Below are 22,485 nucleotides of genomic sequence, written 5' to 3' on the forward strand. Positions count from 1 at the left end.
CCAAGTCCATCCGAGCTGCGCAGGGAGCACGAGATAACCAGGAAGGAGCGATGGGCTGCGGCTCTGTAAGGACAGAGTTGCTTATTTGGGGGAGAGGAGAAGGGGCAAATCCTAAAGATCGCCCTCTAAGTGTTTGAGTGTATTCGTACAGACTTAACGTGATCTAACATTTATGGGTCCGTATGCTTGGGATTTCCATCTAAGCTAAGTGCTGTAAATGTACCGCATCGGTCATCTGGTTTGGGCTCCTGCATGAGATCATCAGCTGCTGCTCTCCCCTGAGCCTAATTGGGACCGCTGCTATTAGAAGCGCTGGTAATAAGACGAGGATCCTACCTCCCAAAGAGATGAAGAGCAAGTGCTCGGCAAGACCTGGCTCTCTTTAGCGCCAAGAACAAGAGGGCAGTAAGATCTGTTTAATGTAAATGGTAGAAGTCTGGCTCTTTTATCCCAAGAGAGAAAAGGATGCAAAGCGATGGGGATAGTATTGTGTCATTACGTGCCAAATAAACTGCTCACCCTCACCACTGCATCGGCAATGAAGGAAAACAGCTTTTTTTCTTCTTGCCAGATTGGGCAGAAACCAGCTGATCTGGAAGTATCTGCAGAAACAGCTTGGGCGAGAACGTAGGCTGAGAGAGGCTGGGACCGGGGCAGGCTGCAAAATCGGAGTCATTTCTGTTGCATCACGCCTTGGTTATCTCCTAAAATTAGCACAAAGGCTCATCCTGGAGAAGTAAGCTAGGAAAGAGTTTAAATTTTGTTAATGGGCGCAGGTGCTATTCTTAGTTTCTTCTATTCTACCGATGATAAGATCGATATATGGCCTTTGTTTGGGGATAACAGGAGTGGGCTTTGTAGACTGTATCCGCATAATTACAAATTTAATCACTTTTTGCTCCAGCAAACACAAAAAGTTACTGTACTGTTTTGTTTTTTTGTTGGGTTTGGGTTGTGTTGTTTGGGTTGTTTTTTTTTGTTGTAAAATTAAGGAAAGAGTTTATTTTGAACTTCTCCAAACTTGTAGTCCTGAAGACACTGGTTATTTATCACATCAGTTACTATACAGGGGTCAGTTATGGTGCTTTCTCATGACTTGTATGTAAAATAGCAAGTGGCTAGCTTTCCGCTTTGCGGGATTGTTAGAAGTTTAAAGCACGGGTATTAAATTGTGTGCATTCCTTTTAGAACAAAGTTTAGGATATTTCAAATAGGTCAAAAGTACTTGATGTTCTGGGTATGCGGAGAAGCAATTAAACATGTCTGCAGCTGTTCCAGCCTGCAGCTGAACTGTCAGCTTGGTAGAGACAGCGCAGTACTTGTTTAAGGCACCAGAAATGCTTTTTAAAAATCCCCTCTTGTTAAGCTTAACGGAAAAAGAAAAATGAATTTATTTTTATTTTTTATTATCTGAATTTCTAAACAGGCAATAAAATGTGGCTATGTTTGAGAAGGGAATTGCTGGAAGTTGGGCAAGTTTTGCTGCTTTTTTTTTTTTTTTTTTTTTTTTTTCCAAAACTATAGTAACTTTCTTGTACAAAGCTTGCAGTTTCCTGTATCTTCTGTTTCATTCTTAATCTAGTTTTAGCTTTCTGAATATCATATTTCTAGGTGGGAATGTGTAGCTTTCAGTGGTCTGGGAATGCTGAATGGGTACAATAATCTTGAGTCCAAAGTACAAGGTCAGAAAAGCTAGGAATTAATGTTCTCCAGTTTATTTCTTCAGATCGGTTGAAAAATACACTTAATATTAAGCAGTACTTGCAGTCCATGCTGTTACAGGGGTTGCTGCCATTGGCTGAATTACCGTGTAGGCTGCTGATAGTCATCATTTCAGGCTTTTTAATTCTTAATGTGAAATAGTACATTTATCTTTTTTTTATATATATATAAATTATGGACTTGCTGAATGAGGTAGATTAAATGTTTTCTTAAAGGTGATTTTGATATTTAGTTCAGCCTTGTGTTTTGGTACAACATACATACCCAGACAGTGGGGAAATAAAAATCTCTGTATCAGACTCCTAAACGCTTTTAAGTAATGTCAGATGTATATTGGTTTTGGCTGTTCCTTTCTCTGTAGTCACAGTGGGGGTTTGTGGGTTTTTTTGGTGTGTGGGTTTTTGTTGTTTTTTTTTTTTTTTGTAGTTGATCAGGATTCAGATCGACATTTAGATGTTTTAAACTTAATGAGAGTACATTAGGCTTGTCTTTCAAAAATGACAGCCTGTATCCTGCTAGCCTTTTTAAATACACCGCAGGAAAGAGGGGTTTGAAAGCCAAAGAGAGAGGACTCGTGCCTCACCAGGGCGATGCTAGGTATTTTAGCAATTTATTAATGAGAATTTGCCAATGCTTTTGTGTTGTTTTGTTTGTTTTTTGTTTTTAATTACCTCTTTACTTAGGAGTACAACAATAGATGCTCTGTTACAGGGAGATACCTCCAGCTTACAATTTTCGTCAGAGATACCTGGCAGTGCTGCTGTTCTGCAGGTGGCACTTCCATGGAATTGAAAACTCAGTGGTTGATGTCGTAATTACTTTAGGTTTAATAATAATTACTGAATATGTGTAGAACTTGCCAAAAACTTACATTCATCAAAATTCCTTCTAGCTTAACTGGTGAGGGTGGATGCAATAGCTTGAAGAAAAAAAGTAGCAAATAAGATTGCAAGCATTTTTCTCTTTGTAGTATGCGCTTGTATTACATGTCCCTAAATATTGCAAGTATTTCAAAATATTAATTTATGTAGGGTAATCTAAGGTTGGGTAGAATCTATTCCATGGAAACTAAAGCTAGAGGAGAAATTATTTGGCAACAATTCCTAAGTCGGATTGTCTCCAAGCAGATAGAAGTGCCTCAAGTGTCTTACAGACTGCTCCTTGAGAAATCCCTGCAACTAAAGATGAAAGAGTTGAGTTTGTAATCAAAATCTGATGTTTTAATTTTGCTCCCAGAAGCACTGGATTCAAATAACCTGCTAAAGTGATACTAGCTGTATGTTGGCTGGAACTTGATTTCAAGAGTGGTTTTAGTTGTTAGAAACAGCAATGACTTTTAGATAATGTTAATGACCAAAGCACAGATGATACAGTGATTTAAAGAAGGTTTCCTCTTCCAAAGGAGTGGGGTTCCTCTTTCTTCCTTTGTATCTGGGTTTCATAACATAGAGAAAAGGGGGGATGACAGGGAAGGAACAGGGGAAAATAGTACTTGATCCAAATAACTACATCTATATTAAAGTAAATGTCTTTTTGAAGTTAGGCAACTTCTCTTTTTCTTCCAAAGAAAGAAGAAAATTATTTCGTAAGTAGTCATGCATGTTCTTTACTCCATTAAGACAGAGTCTTTTCCAGAAATCAGGTGATTAAAAATGGCTTTGGTTCTATAAAATGTGTTACCGGAAACACCATCATTTTAAACATGGACTTTCTTGCGGAGTGGATGTTTTATGAGAACGGCACTCAATATCCACAAAATAGCCGTGGGCTGGGAGATGTAAGCGGTCATTGGAAATAAGCGATCAAGGAGCTACAAAAAAAAAAGGGGCGGGGGGGGGCATCCTAGTTTGATATTTACTATGAGTGATGTATCTTTTGGGGAGCAAACTTTGGATGAGCGATTTCCCAGCAGGAAGGAGAATTGTAGCCTGTCCCAAAATATCCCCTGGGAGCGACTGAAAAATTCATAAGGCAAAATGGAGAAACAAAACTTCCTTGGAAGGGAGCACCCTTTAACGGCACTTTTGCGAGATGAATCTGTTGAAGTGCTGTTCCTAGGAGAAAAGCTAAGAAAGCTTGTAAAAATAGACTAATGCTTCAGATTTGATGTCTTACCGAACTGTTTGCTGCAAAAAGTACAGTTGGGAATGTCGTCGTCTCTATGGGAACATCTTACGGCTGTATTTAGGAGAAGTTAAGCTTATTCTCGTCAAATGAGCAAGGTTTGGTAAGGCTTTGGTTGGAGGTGTAGTAGTGTTTTTGAGGGGTAAGAGAGTAGAAGAATTTCTTCTACGTTTGGGTTTGGTGAATCGCTTGCCTGATGCTTTTCAAGTCAAAAAAAGAGTGCCAAAGCCCATCACCTGCTTGAGTCAACCTGGCTGCAGCAGGAGGTGGAAAGAATTGCAGCTTCGTTTTTGGAGCCAAACCTCAGGTTGTGAATTTGGTCAGTGGGGAGGGGGGAAAAAAAAACAAACATCTATTTATTTATTGCACTGAACAAACTTGATAAGGAAATGAGCCGACCGTAGGTGTGGTGCCCGGCAATGTGCTTTCTGTTTGGATCATGCTTCAACTTGAAAAATTAATTGATTGGGTAAAATATGGAGGGAGGGAGGGTGGGTGAGTTACACGCTGTGTGGTGCCTGTGGAGCACAGAAAAAGGGGCTTTTACAGCTCTTCATACCCATTTGGTGGCGCAGGTTGTGAAGAAGAGCATGGCCTGGGGTTGCAGAGGCCGCCATGTGTCTGCGCCAGTATCCGTCTGTCTGTCTGTGCAGGCGTACGGTGGGTGATACGAAAACGCGTTCTGCGAAGCACTGTTCCCCAGCTTGTTTTTCACAAAGAATTTTATTTTATTATACCAGCTTTTGAATTAAATCCATGTTTGGGGAAGACTAAGCTGCCTTGGCTGTGTGAGGGCGGCACATTGCTCCCTTTTATCCGCTTTTCCCGCATTTTTAGCCACTCTGCATTGGGCGAGTTGTTCTTTTCTGCCTTTCCCACCACGTTCCATGCAAGCACAATCCGAAGCGGAGCAGATCGGATACTGTACATATTTTTGCTCTATAAACACACGCTTGTTTACATTTGCTTCGTTGCAGTTCTGACTCTTAACCCTGGTCGGATGCCAGAGGGTACGGCCGTGCGGGGCAGACCCTGAGGTACCGCCGGGTTTGACCCCGTGGGCTGCTCGTGGTGCCATTTCTTTGCTTCTCCTTTGCCTTCCCTCCCGAGTATTTAATAAATTATTATTACATATCTTCCAAGATTGAAGAGGCCAACCTGGGAGCGATTCAAAAGAGCCGAGATACACGAACGTCTGTTCTGGTTACTAATTCTGTTCGCTGCTTTAGGGCTGAAGCACCGAGTCCTCGTTCTTCAGTGCTGCACAGAAAATGGAAACAAAACAATCCCCTTTTTTGCAAGTCGGTCTCTTTTGTTGTACAAAACGTAGTTCTGATCGACTGTCGTAGCTTGATTGTAAGCCGCTACTAACATTTGGCAAGACCTTCTTAAAATGAACCTTCTGACACACGTGCAGTGGCTGCTGCCATGCAGCGTGCTGCGCGGGAGCTCAGCATCGCGTGGGTTTTTTTGCATCCTTAAACTTTGGGCTTTGCTGATCCAGCTTCACACCACTGTGACGTTACACCGCCATCGCAAACGCATCCAATTCTTTTTATCAGCAGAAAACACCGGTTTGGATTCACGGCCCACATCTGCTGGTGAACTTTGTGCAGTCTGCCTTTTTTTTTTTTTTCTTTTCTTTTTTTTTTTTTTTTCTTTGACTAGAAGAAAGGTCGGTTTGTTGGGCCAGGAATGCGATGCATGCACAGACCGCGCAGTATTTCCTCTTCCCCTGCCTCTCCAAACCTCGGCGCTGGGAAAACCTCCAGATGGAGCAGCTCGAGCCTGGCTCAAACAGTGGAGAAATGCTGCAGCTTCTGAAATGCTTCCTTTCTTAATTTATTTTATTTTTTTGGTGTTTTTTTTTTTACAGAAAATGGATTTATTATTTTTAAGTGAATTTAAAGCTACTGCTTTAAATGTATCATATTCTATGGATAGTGCTTCTGCACTATTTATAGATTACTGTGGCGGAAACAAAACATTAAATTTGGTGAAGCCCTATAGGTACAGAGAGATGGCTCCATCATATCACTGCAAAAAAGTTGTGTTTATTTTGTAGCATAATAGTCTCCGTAATATTGCCTGCGTGGTTCAGTTAGCTTTGTTTTCCATCCAGTTAAAAATGGCATTAATCTTTTGGCACTGGAGCTACTTCTGCATTATTTGCTGTATTTTATTTTGCCCTTAAACTGTTCTGAAGCATCACTTTTGCATTGCATTAATTTTACTTCAGAAGTGAAATATTTTATTTTAGCAAACGGAAGAATACTTGGATCGCTTCTGCCAACAAACACTAAACGCCAGTGCTGCAACCTTGCCTTGTGTGTGGTGTGAAAGTGAGATGGGGGGGTTATTTCTTTTAATTTTTTATCTTAAAGTGGTTCTGGTCCTTTGTACGTGTGGCAGCCCTCTTACCGTGTCAGACTACCAGACTGCTGATGGAAGAGTGGCTGTGGGGTATGGCTAGTTATCTATTTTATTTACTAATTTGATTTATTTTATTAAGCAGATATATGTGTTGAGAATTTATATCCCAAGGTTCCTCTGGAAGGTATGAAGTGCTGTGGCTCTTCTCAAAAAAAAAAAAGAAAATATTAGGAAAAGGGTGGACTACAAACTGTGTGTATATGCATATACATGTGCATATATACATATACTCATTAAAAACATGTCATATATCCTTGTAGCATGTTTTTTGGTGTCTTCAGCAGCTACTTAGCCCGAGGCGAAAAGGAATCGAGCGTGCACAGGTCGGCATTTTCAGACCAGGGCACCGTGTTCCTTCCAGCCCTCGGTCCTTACTGCTCCCTCGTGGGACGCGCGTGCTGAGCGGGTGGGTGGATGCCAGCGCAGGACCGGTACCGAGCATGGCTCGGGCTCGTCTCTAGCTCAGAGGAGAACCCAGGGAAGGCTGGATTGGGCACGTTCAGCTCCTGTTTCAACGCTCACCAGCTGTTTTACATAGAAGGCAAAGGTACAGCAGCTCCCTGGCTCGTCTTGCTGGGGGAGATACTGGAGTATCGCTGGAGGTGGACATCTCCTAACTTCTCTTTCATATTCTTATCCATCTCCTGTCCCTGGCTGTTCCAGTGGCAAGCAATACAGGCACAAAAAAGAAAGTGCTCACTGTTAATTAGTTCTTCCTGGATCACGAGGAGACCTACTTTTCAGTCCTTTGGAGATACAGATCTACACGTGCTGCTTCTCAAAATTGGAAGTGGTCTCAGTGTAGCCCTCTTTAGCTTGTCAAGCACTGGAGCGGGAAAGGAGCTGGCCAAAGTCTCTGCTGTTTAGTTTGAACTTGAATGTATTTCACTCAGAACGTAGTTCAGCAGGTTAATTATGTTGTTAAAAGAGTTTTTTTTTAATTTTTTAGCTTCATTATGAAATGCGGGTGCCCCTGAAGCGGTGGATCTGCCTTCAGTCTTTGAGCTGAATAAATGTGTGGAGGTGGGCTTTGACACATACGTGTCCTTTAACACAGCATTTCCTAGTAGCAGCCCGCCTAATTCTTTGGAATGCTGCAACACTGCAAAACAGCACAGGTGTTTACATCGTGGCTCATGTGAGAAGTTGACGCATATGATATGGAGGTTGTACCATCATGTGTATGTCTGTCCAACGAACCTCAGTGTGCTGACTGAAGTGTACCAACTGCTTTATGGTTTTGGAATTTGCCTTGGGATCCGTCGGGTTTACGTGCTGTTTTGAGCCTTTTCATGGTTTCTTATCCCTCCTTGTCAGTTAAGAGGCTTCTGTGTACAGTTGCTGGATTTAACATTTACTACCTCTGTCTCAGGGTGCATCACAGCCCTGTACAGAGACAGCACTGCCGAGTTCGCAGTTGTGTATTAAAAAAAGTGACTTCAGAATTTCACTACTTTTTGATCCTTAAAAAATGAGCATCCAACAACAGTGGCAGGTGTTTTAGTCACTCAGTTTGAGGACGTTAATAAATAATTTATGTAGGGCAGAAAAAAACTTTTGCTTTAAGCTGCCGCCACAAAAATGTTTCAGAGCTTCGTTTGGTCAGGTAGAGATCTTCTTTCTTGGTACAGCTTTAGCTGTCTTGAATCAACATTTGTCCCAATGATTTTTCTCCTTTTGTCCTAGGTACTATGTGAAAGTGTATTTTTATAGGACTTTCACAGGTATGGAAAGCAAACTGTGGTGCTCTGATACTCACCAGATAACTTCTTTTTGAATGAGATAAGATGTTCTTGTGTAACTGTTTGATTTTAGCCTACAGGTGCAACTTCTGAGCTTGTTTTCCAAAACATCATGGAATAATGGGTTAGTAACAGTAATGCTCAATTTTTCCTAAAATTCCTAAAAGTTCATCAGTCATATCGACTTTTTTTCAGATCCACGTGCAGTGACCTACTAAAGACAGATTAAAGTGAGATAAAGATTATCTCAAAAGAAAAAATAAGTTAGTTGGTTACTTTTCCCGCATGTCCCCATCTGTGTTAACGTGTTTAAGCTTTTAATTCTTGGCCCCTGGCCATGCACTCAGCTCCATCCACAGCAGACCCCTAACGTGCTGTATGGGAAAGGGTTTGGTGGAGGGTAGTTAAGTGTTTTGGAAAGATTTTTCTTTTGCTAAAACTAGTCTGGGATCCCTCCCTTCAAATAAATAGTTTCAATGGAGAAACCAAAACCTTAGGTTTATTTAATTACGTTTTGGAGGGGAGAGAGGTTGCCAGCTTTAGTTGAAATGAAGATAATTCTGGGGTATATCATGCTGAATATAAACAGAGCAATTTGCTTGGGTTATACTTGTTTGAAGGTTAAACCAGTTGTGGGCGGTTGTTCCAGGTATGTGACAGTGCTGTTATTGCTGTATTTTCTGCAAAGCTTACGTGGAAGAGCAAACCTTTCAATGATAAACTGGAAATGGCATTGAAAACCAAAGTTGTGTGGGCATCACGTGCAGATTTGGCACCAAGTATTGTAAAATAATTTCTATCCTGGTCAATACATCACAAAAATAGGAGCCGTATAACCAAAGTTGACGGTTTTCTGCTACTTAACGGTTTCTAGCTTGAGTCGTGTAGGATATAAACCTTTATTTTTCCAATAAGATCAGATAGAACCTCTTCAGAAGGTTGAGAAATTCTGCATCTCTCTAATCATGTATAAATTTCGAAACCGCTTCCTTTTGAAGAAAAGCTTTGTTTAATACTGCTTTATTCTGACTTGCGTTTTTCCATTTTGTATTATAAACAAACTTGTTAGCAGAGAGCTCACGACACACAGATGTTCATTTTATTGCATTTAGCAAGTTCATCTGTAAGCACACGGAAATGCTCTTCATTACCCAGTTTATATTATTTGAGAGGACTGGCTATTGCATTCATTTAATTAGGAAAAAATTCAGCGGTAATTAGCTCACTCATGCTCTGCAGAAGGATGGGCTGGGTAAGGAGCCCTCCAGTCAGCCCAGGGAGGGGTTTCTTGTGCGACAGCTGTGCAACAATCTACTTTTGTAATTTCACACCACTACGGCAAAATCTGATGAGAGAAGCCCTGAACTAAACTTTTTTAGAATACAGTCCATGAGGGAAAAGCTTTTTCTTTACTGTGTAACTTGTACTGCTGTTGAAACTATTTTGGTGGGAGAACAGCAGTGCAACCCTTCTGCCTCCAACGGATGGCTTGAGAAGATGCTGTAAATTTCTTCTATCAGCATGTTCTTGTTTTAATTTCTGTTATAACATTTGCCTGTAATGTTTGGGGTTTGGTTTGGGGTTTTTTTTTTTTTTCTTCCTGTTCTCTTTGTATAACCACCCAGTGTGGTATCTTCTATTTATGCTTATGTGATTGCACTGATTTATTTTAAAGCTTACCTTTATCTTTCCTTGAACCCCTCCCCAGGCTTAGTAATGCTGTGGGTTCGTTAGGACTTGCCAGAAGACCTCAATAAGCACAGTTCTCTGGACCATCTTTGACTTCCAGAAACTTGCAGGCAATTCAAGAATTAACTTCCCTGCAGGCAGCAGGTAGCACACGGGTTACGAGCGGTGAGGCTTGTCATTAGAACTAGTGCAGGAGGGCATCTGGAAATTATAGGTGAGACTTTGAGCTTTCAAATCGGGGGAAATCTGGACCAGAGGGACTTCCCTTCTGGCAGGGAGAGCTGTGTTCCTGTTTCTGACCCTGTCTGCAAATAATCTTTTAGAAATTCAGATAATTTGAGAAAGTGCTTCCCTGAAGGCTCTTGCAGACCTCCGTGAGATCCCTGGGGAAGAAATTACGCAAGGGATCTGTGCAGTCTGCTCTTCGGGGTAGTCTTAAGGTATTTGGAAAAGGAAATAAGGCGACAAAAATTGAAAGGGAAAGGGGGGTGTACTTGTGCATGTATATGTATGTGTGTGCATATATGTGCATGTGTATATAGACTAAAAACAACTATAAAGAGTGGTAGAAAGGCAACATGATTTTGAATGTCTGCCTTCGCAAATAGCAGATGAAATTAAGTGTAGATATGCGTGATTTTTTTTTCTGCATGGGAAGAGATAAGAATTCTTCACTCGTATTTGCAGTGATGCCTGAAATACCTACTAATGAAGAGATCTTGACGTTATAATAAGATCTTCTGAAAAATCACATTAGCCCGATGCTCACTTGTTGTAAAACGCAAATAATTTATTAGGAATTATTAGAAAAGTATGAGAAAAAAGCATTGTGTGGGTGTATAAATTCACGGTGCTCTCTCCTTTCATCCTGGGATATTGTGTGGTTCTACTCCCCCTCCTCCTGCTCAGAAATGTGAATTCGAGGAGGTAGAAAGGTAAGGAAGAAGGATCGCCGGAGTTATGAAACAGCTGAGCTGTTGGTTGAGCTGCAGACCTTCTTGCCCCAGGATGCTTTTGGCACGAAAAGCTGGGGCAGGTTCATAACATGGTGGGACAAAGTCATGAAAGAGGAATTAGTTGAGGACTGTTATGTGTGCAATTAATGTCTTCAAGTAAGGAAGTCCTTAAACTGCAGTTACAATGCACCTGGGATGGTGTTAAGGGAAAGTATCGCTCCAGCCTTGCGTAGTTCCTTTCTTCAACTTTTCTGCAGATATCTGCTGGTTATGGTCAGATAATGCACTTTCATATTGTGAAGTTATTTTGCCGGGGCTTTTTTGGTACACGGGGCTTAGGATTGTAAGAGGTCGCTTAAAGTTGTCTTCAGCATTCAGCGGTGATAGAGGTAATGGGTATAGTACTTCCGTGGATGCCATAGATAATCAGTTCCAGATATCAAGGCTGTAACTCCCAAAAGATGGAGGGGGGGAAAGGAAAAAGTCCTTTAAATTCCATATGCTGGATGCTGCTCAGACGTGCAGTTTGGATAATTCAGTTTACCATACGAGCATCGTTACTGCCTGCACTTACCTGTAGGCTTTTAAGGAACACCGGGTTTTGTCTAGAATACCTAAATTTCTGGTAATGATTCAATATTAATGCTTCTTTACACCTTCAGAGTTATAGTTGTTACCTGTATGTACTGTCAGTGCTTCAAGAAAAGCAAATGTAGCAAACAGCAGACCTATTCTGTTTGATCCAGTGTAACTAAGGAAAGAGAAACTATTTTCTGTGACGCACAACACTCGTCGTTGCTCAAAATGAGATGAGCTTTAAATCTGTTCTACGTATGCAGTTTATACTGCATGGCACGTAAAGCCACTGGAGAACTTGTGTTCCTTACTGCATCCAAAATTATCATTTAAGTCACAGTAGAGCCTCTATAACGTATTATTAAAAATAAATTGTGAATAATATTTAAATTGGTGGAAAGACCTATTTGAAACAGCACTGTATTATGTATGGCAATACAGTGGGATTGAAGGAATGAAGGAATATTTTTCCTAGAATGACTATTTTGCTAATCGAATGTGAGTGGCCATTTGAAATATATAATTGGATGAAAGAAAACAAGAATTCTTAAATAATTTGGACAAATTAATAGCTTTTGTCTGAGCTGTTTTGAATGTTTATTTAGACCATTTTGCTGTTTACTGCCTCTTGCAGTCTTCTATGTAGAAAAGAGAGAAATGTTAGTTCCTCGGTGGTTGCGCTGTTCCTGTTGATGTGCTGCGCAGCTGAGGCTGATAGGAATTTATGAAGTTAAAAACGCTGCTGTAATTCGTAGCGGATTGAGAGGTTTGCTCCCAGCAGCGGCTCAGAGCAGCGAGATGCAGACAGACCAGAGGGATGATTGGGGACGAGGAGTTCCAGTGTCTCCCGGCCCCACAGCTTTATAAAACTGGAGCCGTGGGAGCCCCTGCGGCATCCCTGCTCTCGCTGCTCTCCCTTAGACGCCGTCGATGTTACTGGGCAGAATTTCTGTTGAAAATTTGGGATTTCATCCGGTTAATCTGTTAGCATGGCTCTTTGCATGTCCGGGCCATCCGTGGTCTGGTCTCCAGCATTAACCAGGTTTGGGGACGAACACGATGTGGTTTAGGTAAACGTTTGCCTTGCGTGCTGTTTGTATTCATTAACCTCCCAAAGACTGAAGCTCAGAAGCACTCTGCAAGGTTTCTGATGCAGACGTTTGGTATTTAGTTTTTCTTGCTTCACGCTCTCACTTTTTATTAACTTTAGAGAACTGGATCCTGTGTTGCAGACCTGCCTCAGTCCCAGCCTAGAATATAAACTGGACTTTACTGCAGAATGCAGTCTTGGCTTTGGGAGGACTATTTTATGCATAAAAACTGTTTGCAGAACGAAGTTTAGTGTTATGTTCTTGGACCTTACGAAGTCCAGGAGAAAACCAAAAGCTTATGATAAATGCTGTGTAATGGCATTTCTATATTAAACATTCAAATTTCATTATTTGCTGTCATATTTTTTAACTAGAGGCTGAAAACAAAAAAAAACCCAAATTATTAGGGAGGTCTGTGGTGCTAGCTGTAGGGAACAGGACACCCAGCGTTGTGCTTCCCCTTCAAATTTTAGCGTGTTCCAGTGTTTGAGGTCAGAAAGGAGTCCCCTTTGCCTGGGTGATACTGCAACAAACTTGCTTGTGGCTGCGATACAGATTTTTCTTGAGTGCTGTTTTGAAAAAGCCCTTCATAGCTGCACAGGCACCCTTTGGGGATTTCTAAACGCACGTTTCTGCAAATTCGTTGCACACGGAATGTGGCGTTTTGAGAATGAGCCTTTTACTGTAACACATACCACCAATGGCTGGAGTTTTGCATATGTTTTCTGTTTAACTGGAGTATTGAAAAGCAGTGATTAGGTTGGTTTCAGTTTACAGGTGTCTTTAAAGTAATGAAACACTTCCTTAGACACACAGGCGCACAAATCTGTGCACAGTTTGGACTTTATTCTGTTATCTGAGACTTCTTAAATGGTCAAGGCTTATAAAACCCATTTAGTTTTTGATACTGGTACGCTTTCCTCTTAGTAGCAATTAATAACTGAATCTGAGCATTGCTCGCTCCCTTAAGTCAGAAAAATATTTTGGCAAATATGGAAGTACATACTATATTGAGAACAGAATATTACAGTTGGACCTGCTGGGCACCTTGGAAGTGCTTTGAGAGGAGAAAGTATTGATGTCTAGCTTATGCTGGCCCTACAAACTCAGAAGACTTTATATTTTCAGAATGTGCTTGAAAGTTCACTCAAAAACTGCACCACGAGGCTTTCTTGTCAAAGCCACACGCGTGTACCTGCACACCTTCTGAATTCAGACTGCGATGGTATCCCTTAAATCTTCCAGCGGCGTTTTGGTCCATTTCACACACAACTTTTCTTTCGCTGACATTTTCTGTATATATTAATAATTGTATTATTTGTGTTTCTGTTGCCAATCGCCTTGATAGATTTGTAATACCAGGAGGAAGGTAGATCTATGTGGCCATTCCCTATTATTAGGGAGAGGAGAGGAGGAAAGATGGGGAATTGCATATTGATGTGTGTAATGGGACTTACTAAGAATTTCACTCACACTCTGACTTTGGGCTGGGAGGCTGTTCTGTCCCTTCTGATGCAGAATGCAAATAAACTATGTGGTTTGTAGATCAGCATTAATCATAGAATTGTCTAGGTTGGAAGGGACCTTGAAGGTCATCGAGTCCAACCATCAACCTAACACTGCCAACACCACCACTAAACCATGTCCCTCAGCACCATGCCTACCCGTCTTTTAAATACCTCCAGGGATGGTGACTCCACCACTTCCCTGGGCAGCCTGTTCCAGTGCTTGATAACCCTTTTGGTGAAGAAATTTTTCCTAATATCCAATCTAAACCTCCCCTGGTGCAATTTGAGGCCATTTCCTCTTGTCCTACAGCTTGATATTTGGGAGGAGAGACCGACCCCCACCTCGCTACAACCTCCTTTCAGGTAGTCGGTGCTACAACTTTCACAGCATATTTTTCTCTGGGTGTAATCCACTTTTTAAAGTTTGCTACTTTAAGACGCACTGCTGTGAAAAAAAGAATAAAAAACTCATAACTTGCTGGGGCTTGTTTGCATGTATTTTAAATGAAATCATTTGTTGACTCTGAAGAGGAAGCTGTTAATCTCCGTAGTCTGCGATGTTCCTCTGCTGTGTGGAGAGGGGAGGTGGGTCCTGGCGCAGGTAGGACGGTGCAGCAGAGGGGAGTCCTGGGGGCTTTACACAGCGTTCAGGGGAATGACTGTGGTGAGTGGTTAATTACAAGACACACATAGAATCATAGAATGGTTTAGGTTGGAAGGGGCCTTGAAGATCATGGAGTTCCAACCCCCCTGCCACAGGCAGGGACACCTCCCACCAGACCAGGTTGCCCAAGGCCATGTCCAACCTGGCCTTGAACACCTCCAGGGATGGGGCCTCAACAACCTCTCTGGGCAACCTGTTCCAGTGCCTCACCACCCTCACAGTGAAAAACTTCTTCCTAATATCTATTCTAAATCTACCATCTTCCAGTTCGAAGTCATTCCCCCTCGTCCTATCACTACATGCACTGGTAAAAAGTCCTTCCCCAGCTCTCCTGTAGGCCCCTTTAGGTACTGGAAGGCCGCAATAAGATCTCCCCGGATCCTTCTCTTCTCCAGGCTGAACAGCCCCAACTCAGCCTGTCCTCATAGCAGAGGTGCTCCAGCCCTTGGATCGTCTCTGTGGCCTCCTCTGGAGCTGCTCCAACAGGTCCATGTCTTTCCTGTGTTGGGGGCTCCAGAGCTGGATGCAGTACTGCAGGTGGGGTCTTCACCAGAGCAGAGGCACAATTGTCTCATTGTGGTATGGCCTGATGTTAACAAGTTGAGTATCGATGGTGTTCGGTGCCATATGTTGCAGTGGTCTGGATAAACATCAAAGAAAAAAGGGCTGTGTGAAAGGCACAAGGTGAAAAGGGGGTCCCTGCCCTGGAAGAGTGCTAAATCTGCCGGGTGCTGCACAGTGGCGTAGGAAACACACACTTTTAGCTAACAATAGATCACTAAAATATTTGGTGATCAAATTGAGTATTGCTTAAAACATTCTAAAATTTTTTTCCAACTTTTATTTTCAAGATCTAACTTTCGGGAGTTTGAATCTTGGGGAGATGATGAGGTGTCTTATGTGCATTTCTTTTCTGCAAACTGCTGCTTTTATCTATGGTTTTTAGTCTTTAAAAACACTACACTTGCTTTCATTGAGCTGTAGGTCATTTTTTACCAGGGTTTTTGGGGTGTTGTTTTGAGTTTGGTTTTTTTTTTTTTTAATGCTTTTAAACAAATAAGCAGGTTAAACAGAAGTCCTGACCTTTCTTTTCGTTCAATAACGCCCTCCCCAGACTTGTTCCCGCGGCCGGTGCTGCACTTCCCAGTGCTGCCCCTGCGTTGTGTCTTCTGTCCTCCAGCAGTGCTGTCAAACAGTAGCAGAGGAACCTCAGAAACATCTTTTTCTGACCCTTGCAGGAGTTTACATGATCATGTGTGGAACATTTATCTGGCTAGAAAATATGCCCGGGCATTAGTATGCATTTATTGCGTTTCTTTTATTTTACATCAGTCCAGAGGCTATTTTAGCAGCGTGTTATTTGATGTAATTTACAGTATCTATGTTGGATATTTCTAGGAAGGCTCAGTGGAACATCTTAGTCTGGCAACACCTTTGATTGTGCGGCGATCCGGGTTGGTTAGCGATAGGCTAACGGCACTGTGTGTGTTTGACAAGTTAAAAATGTGTTGAAATGGCAGGAAGGGGGTCTGAGAATGACAGAGAACCTCTGTGAGATTATCTTAAGACTTGAGAAGGACTTCTGAGGTAATAACTATGCATCTTAAATTCAATCATTGTGGTCTGGAAAACTGTATCCGTACTACATGAATTTATTTTTCTTTTATTTTTTTTTTCCTCTAGTGTCCCAATGTAATATCAGCTTGAAGAAGCAGAGGAGTCGAAGTATCTTTAGCACCTTATTCTGCTGCTTTCGTGACTACAATGTCGAACCACCATCTACCAATAGCACCAGTGCTCTTCCTCCTTTGGTGGAGGAGAATGGAGGACTTCAGAAGGTCAGGCTTTTATCTTATTCTGCTGTCATATGGGTCTTTTGTAACCAAGGTTTGACTCTGCGCTTCTGAAGGTTTGTCTTAATAGGTTTCCCTCATGGGGAACGTGGTATGAGTCACAGAAAAAATTGCTGTTTTGATGGTGAATTGCCAATACTGTCTATTCAGCTGCAATTTAAAACTAACCTTTCCATGAAGGGTATTGGCACTATACATTACATTTTATAAGCAAACGGCACTTAAAACCTGAGTAAGACACTAAAAAAATGTGGACTTCTCGTAATACTTCAGATGCTGAGTTGTCTCTAGCTTTGGTTCTCCTTCCCAACTACAGGCAGGCTAAACTGTGTTCACTGGAGCGTGGTGGAACCGCTTTGAAAGGGTTTTCAGTGGCATAAAACCAGTTCAAAAAGGGGGAGAACCATAATTGTTTGGACCTTTTTTCTAACGAGTACACCTATATTTAATGCACACCGAGTCCAAAGGTATCAGCTTTTGGCTGTTTTCCAGGTTATTAAGTCTCGTTTACCCAATAAGTCAAATTAATTGATAAAAACTTGTAGCACTTCAAAACATTGTGTGGAAGAGCGGCACGTTACTTTCATTGAGTTCTAGTAATTGTATTGCTTTGCCATATTCATAAAACCACAACACAATTTTATATGTTCTTTTTAAATCTGATAACACTGAGACAATTCACGTTATGTTACTGACGAATTTCAGTCCAATATAGCAAACACAGGAATACATACCATACCACGTTGCTTTTCAGCACTCTCAAAACCCCACTAGTGCTGTACTCTTAATTGAAACACCATTCCCGTCCCATTTTTCCAGGACTTGAAAGGATTGCAGGTATAGGTGTATCCGTGATGGGGGATAATAGCAGAAGTGGAGACATCTCTATCTTTTTACCCTTCTGCTCTTCACGCTAATTTTTCATATTTAATGCAGCTGATTTCTTACCTACCTTGTCCAGTCCGTTTTTATTTTGGTTTGAGTTTTGCTGGCTGTGTTTGAATTCTGAAAAGCTGGGGAGAAAGAGCAGAGGAACTGTTGGGTGGCAGAGAGGAAAGGAAAATGAATTGAAGTGACTGAGACGAAGAACACGTGGGCAACAGTTCACTCTCAGACTGCTCCCACGGGGGTAAAGCGCACTGAAAATTCCTCTGCCCAGAGGAGGAATCGTATGTGTATTTTTAGATGGCTTTTGCTAGCCAAGGTACATTTTGACTGAAATGAGGGGAATCTAGGCTGGATGTGCTGAAGGGAAAGCTGAGTAGCGTGTAGCGTGTATGCGCACGTTCACCTGGGAAACAAAAGGAATGGGAAACTAGGAAAATTTCCCTCTCCGCTGTGCTGGGGAATGGAAAGGAGGCAGAGGTGAGGCTCCCAGCATAATTACAGCTGAGAGAAAATGGGAGTTCATTAGAAAGAAAAACCTAAAGGAAAGAACAGTTTGGTGTGTTTTTTGTTGTTTTTTTTTGTTTTTTTTTTTTTTCTATAGAAAACATGAGTTTAAATGGTCTGGAGTCAGTAGTTTTCAGATTACATTTTGTAAAATGCTTAGTTACTTTCTAAATATATCTTCTGCCTTGAGCGAGTGATTGCGTGTATGTTCACACAAGTTGCCATCCTCACCTTAGTGAGCAGTTTTGAAGTTGTACGTGAACCCAAGACACAAATCACAGAATTCACGGCATTACCAGACTACAGCTTAATTGAGTAAAAGAGTTCAGGGAATATGTTAAAAAGAATTATTAAAGAGTGCATTTTCTTCAAACGAAACAAAATGCACTCAGATGCGTACAGGTCTTTGTAGAAGAAATCAAGCATGGCTAAGCTTTTGGGTAGCTCTTACGTGAGTGCAAATAAGTCTGTAACATTTCTATTTTAATTGTGATATTGAAGATGAATAAACTTTGTATGTGTTTTTTATAGGCTGTTTTTATTTTCAGTGCTAACATGGTTAGTTTAAGTAGGAAATTCTTTTAAGGAAAGAAAAACAGCATCGAAGACTTGGATATGTTTGAATATCGTTATGCTGTCAGGCTAGTGCTTTGTGCCGGGAGAGCTGTGTTTCAGAACTGTGTGGGCTGGGTGGGTTTAACCAAGTTACGCTGAGCGTCTCGCTATTGCTTCTGAATCTCGATAAGTTGAGGGCAAGTACATGCAACAGTGGGCCTCAGTTTCTAAATTGGTGAAATTAAATGTCCAAGAGTGACAAAATTACCTTCTAGGTAAAAATTACCTTCTAGGAAAGAAGAAGCCTGACAACACACTGCTTAAACTCCTCTGCTGTTTAATTAAAGCCAGGTTAAGAATAGTTTAAATCTTGTTGAGCTGCTGTTCAAATGGTCCCTCGCTTACACCTGCGTTCCCTTTTGTATGTTGTATTAATTATTTATCACATCATGGTTAACGTCTGACCATGGACCAGTCAGTTCATGTGTTGTGACCCTTTCCTTCAAAAACTGAAAAAGAAAATTGCACAATAATGTTAAATAGTTACTATTAGAAACTGTATTAAATGGCTTGCATGTACTTTCCTTCTGTCTTTACTGCTTAGTAGAGTTGTTACATTTTTGTGGTTTAGGCCAAAATCCACTACTGGGGACCTGAGGGACCCCAGATGGGACTGACAGATGCTCCCCTCTACCCCTCTTCAAAGAGAGAGGCAGAGGAGGAAAAAGAGACTCATGAGTTTAGAAGGAACTAAACTACCTTAATGAAATATTAATAATAAAATAAAAAGAAATAATGAAAAATATGCACAATATGCAGTTAATTTCAGTAGTTAGAAGAGGCCCAGCTAAGAAGCGAAGTTACTGAACAAAATTGGTTCTGTTTTACCTCAAACCAGGACATACATGAAAACTGGTGATAAAGGAAAGGAGCAGAACAGAGAAAGCTCTGCTGGTTTCACAGGAATTCGGTGTTCTGTGTTGCTTCTGGCGTATTCTTGATGTGACAAGTTAACTTCCTTCTAATTAGAAGTCTCGATTCTTTCAATGCTAACCTGTTGTAAAGGAGGGGAAGCAGGGAAGAGTATTTGATGACATAATTGAAAGCACAGTTCTGAAATTTTGTTCAGAGTAATTGTCTCGTGTGATTTAATTTATTAGTATTTCACTGTATTAGAAAAGATGAAATCAGTGCTTCAGATGAAATCGGTGCTTCATTTAGTATTTTACCGAATGATGGGACTTGACTCTGCTTGGCGAGTCAAGCGTCATCTCACTTCTTCATAGGATTGGAAGAAACACCAAACTGAGCATGGTTTTGAATAAACGGGGTTTTTCAGTGCTGACTTCTATTCCATTAGGGGGAAAAAAAGCCCAAAAACTTCTTGAAAGTATTGAGTTCACTTTTAAACCTTCTACTCACAGAGCAGCTGCTTGTCCAAGTGTGACTCTAATACTGGTAATGAATGTAATTCTGTCTCTAAAGTTTCAATACAACATTTTTCGATAACAACTTGTATTTACTGAAACTATCGTGTATTTGTTTTTCTTAAAATGCAACAGCTTGTTAGTGCAGCACAAAGTTGTGTTCTAAGATGTAATATCTATTACAGTGGGTATATCAGCCTGTCTGCAGCTTGGATGCTGAGCCAGATGTGTCATTGGGAGCACACAATGTTCAGCCTCATTAAATCCTTGCTAAATTTTTCCTGCCTCCTCAGCAGCAGGCAGCTCACCAAGACCTTCCAGCCAGTGGGGTTTTTTTGTTTGTTTTTGTTTGGTTTTGTTGGGTTTTTTTTAGGGGCCAGAGTGTTGGGAGAGGGATTTTTTTTTTTGTTTCCTTATAAATAAATTCAAATCTCAACTTCTGTTCTTCAATTAGCAACTTGACTCAATTTGAGGATTTTCTGGGCATGCTTCTGGATGTAAGGGGTTTTTGGGGGGTGAGTTTGTTACCTGAGTTTTGAAGTGTTTGTGGGTACAGATTTCATCGGCAGGCTTCAAGGAGGGATCTAGATAGAGGAAGGTGAGAAAACCTAGATGCAAAGTGGCTCTCTCTTCCTTTCACCTTCAGTCATGGTGGGTGAAGGAGCTCCGACAAGTCTGTCGGCACTTTGCTGTTTCACTTACAACCCACTTCCACTAGACTCATCTCTGCTTGTGTTTCACAGTTAGATACAAATCGGGCAGATGGCTCGTGTTTAACAAGACAAAGCATGAATGAGGAAAGGCTTTTTTTACACTTGGATTAGAGGAGAAGGTCTTGATCCCCAGTCAACAGGGAAGAAGACAGAATTAGAAGAAGGTTTATTCTGGGGCAGCAGCTGCCCTCGCTGCTTTCCCGGTAACAGGAATGAAGTCAGAAAGGTCAAGTCCTTGAATTTCCACCTTACCAACCCTGACCACTACAAAAGTGGTCTCCTACTCCTCGTTGCTCTTTGCTCTATGGTGCTGTCATCTCCAGGCCGATGCTGCATCAGGGATCTCTATTTCTAACATACCTAAAAGTGCAAGGGATGGGATCGTCTCTGTCCAGTGAGAATATGGTCTACCAGAGTGAGAAAAACGGCTTGTAGGGAAGCACGTTCTTGAAGTCAAAAGTAGCATCTCCTTCACACAAGAAACCTGGAGGAGCCACGAGAGCATGGATTCTGATGGGGAGTCTAATAACAACATGCTTTCCGAACAGACATGGAAACCAGTCTCGCTACCCAGTGTGGAGGAAGATAAGTGAGATTAATGTAAATAATAGTACTCTTTCTCCCGCTTAACCTTAGCTAATCAGAGCAAGACAGTTCCTAGTGTTTGGTTCTGTTGGTCACCATCAGCATGTGGTATGGCAGGTCTGTCTAGAAAACAAAAACCCCTTTTGCATCGCTATGTTTGGTTCCTCTGTCTCTGCCCACTCATTCTGACCTTCTTTGCCTCCCCAAAAAGTCTTCTATATTAAGAGACAAAGCTCAATAGTTCAAGTCAATGAAAGAGTCAAATAGCTACTATATCATTGTCTTTAAAGAACCTATCACAGTCTAGTATAAGCTTTGTGTTAAAGAAGCAAATATGATAAATCTGTTCTTTTGATCAGCTGCTTCTTTTAAGGGGTTATTCTTTAAAATGAAACAGCTCCTTATCTTTGAATGCAGACTGTTCTCAAAAAAGGAAAATGGTGTCGTCTGTCACTTGGTGCTCATTGATCCCATACGCAACCGTAGACAGACAGCATTCATGAACGGACACGGTACTGAAAATGTTGTGTCTCTCAAACTAAAATGACGTAGCTAAGGGAAAAGGTAGGATTTATCATTTCATCTGTATATATTGTGCCGTGAAAAAAAAAAAATGATTTCAATGGCTGGACAAATTGGTTCCTGGGCTATCTTAGTGATACAGTGGGAAAATTTTGGCATTCTAGGAACGGCTTTGTCCTGTTACAAGCATCAGGAGCTCATGGAAAGGCTTCACCAAATGCACTCATCTGTCATCTATTTCAAACGATAGCGTTATGACCTACTTCCCTTCCTGTTCCAAGGCACCAGGAAATGAGGCAGGACACTTTGAAAGTTTCCCATAGCAGGATTGTTTTTAAAAAGCATGCTCCTGTTCTTGAACACTTACGCTTTACCAGCAGACTCTTGCATTTATCTTTCTGCTTGTTTTTCCAGTTGTCATTATTACCATTTTGATTTTTTGCATATGTACTTTTAGGTTTCCTAAGAGGAAACTTCCTTGTTTTCTTTTTTTTTTTTTTTTTTTTTTTTTTGATTTAAGAAATTCGGCAAGAAAAATAAAGTGAACAGTAAGGCATGTCTTTTAGCAGCTTGGATTCTGGACTCCCATGAAAGTCAGGCTGAACAGTAATACCGGGGGGTGCAGCTCTTCCTTCAAGAGATTGCCACAATAGAAAGCAAGTTACGCTGCAGTGAGTGTCTCTTGAAGTCTGTGGGAAAGCCTGATGTGATACACAGCTATATTCGTGTCCAAGAGTAAGATAATCTTGTACCGTAGCTGTGGATATGCCTCTACCTCTCATATACTGTTTTCATCTGTTGACAGAGAAGAGAAGCTCCAGTTGTATTTTATTCTCTACCAGTGAATGCAAAGAATGTCTTTCAAAACAAAACAAAACACAGGTTCGCAATCTGTGCTCTGCCTACGTAACCATATCCTTGATAACAATTTGA

General features: G+C 41.3%; 1 protein-coding gene across 3 annotated transcripts in view; it reads left to right on the forward strand.

Annotated features, from left to right (window-relative positions):
* The window catches only part of CTDSPL (CTD small phosphatase like), an 84,986-nt gene that overhangs the window by 34,703 nt on the left and 27,798 nt on the right, over positions 1-22,485 (forward strand). For all 3 annotated transcript variants that reach the window (XM_082479959.1, XM_082479960.1, XM_082479961.1), the window contains exon 2: positions 16,189-16,343. In XM_082479959.1, coding sequence (XP_082336085.1) covers positions 16,189-16,343 — 155 coding nt within the window. The remainder of the gene's footprint in view (positions 1-16,188; positions 16,344-22,485) is intronic.

This window comes from Vanellus vanellus (assembly GCF_965231255.1).
Source record: "Vanellus vanellus genome assembly, chromosome: 2".
NCBI lineage: Eukaryota > Metazoa > Chordata > Aves > Charadriiformes > Charadriidae > Vanellus > Vanellus vanellus.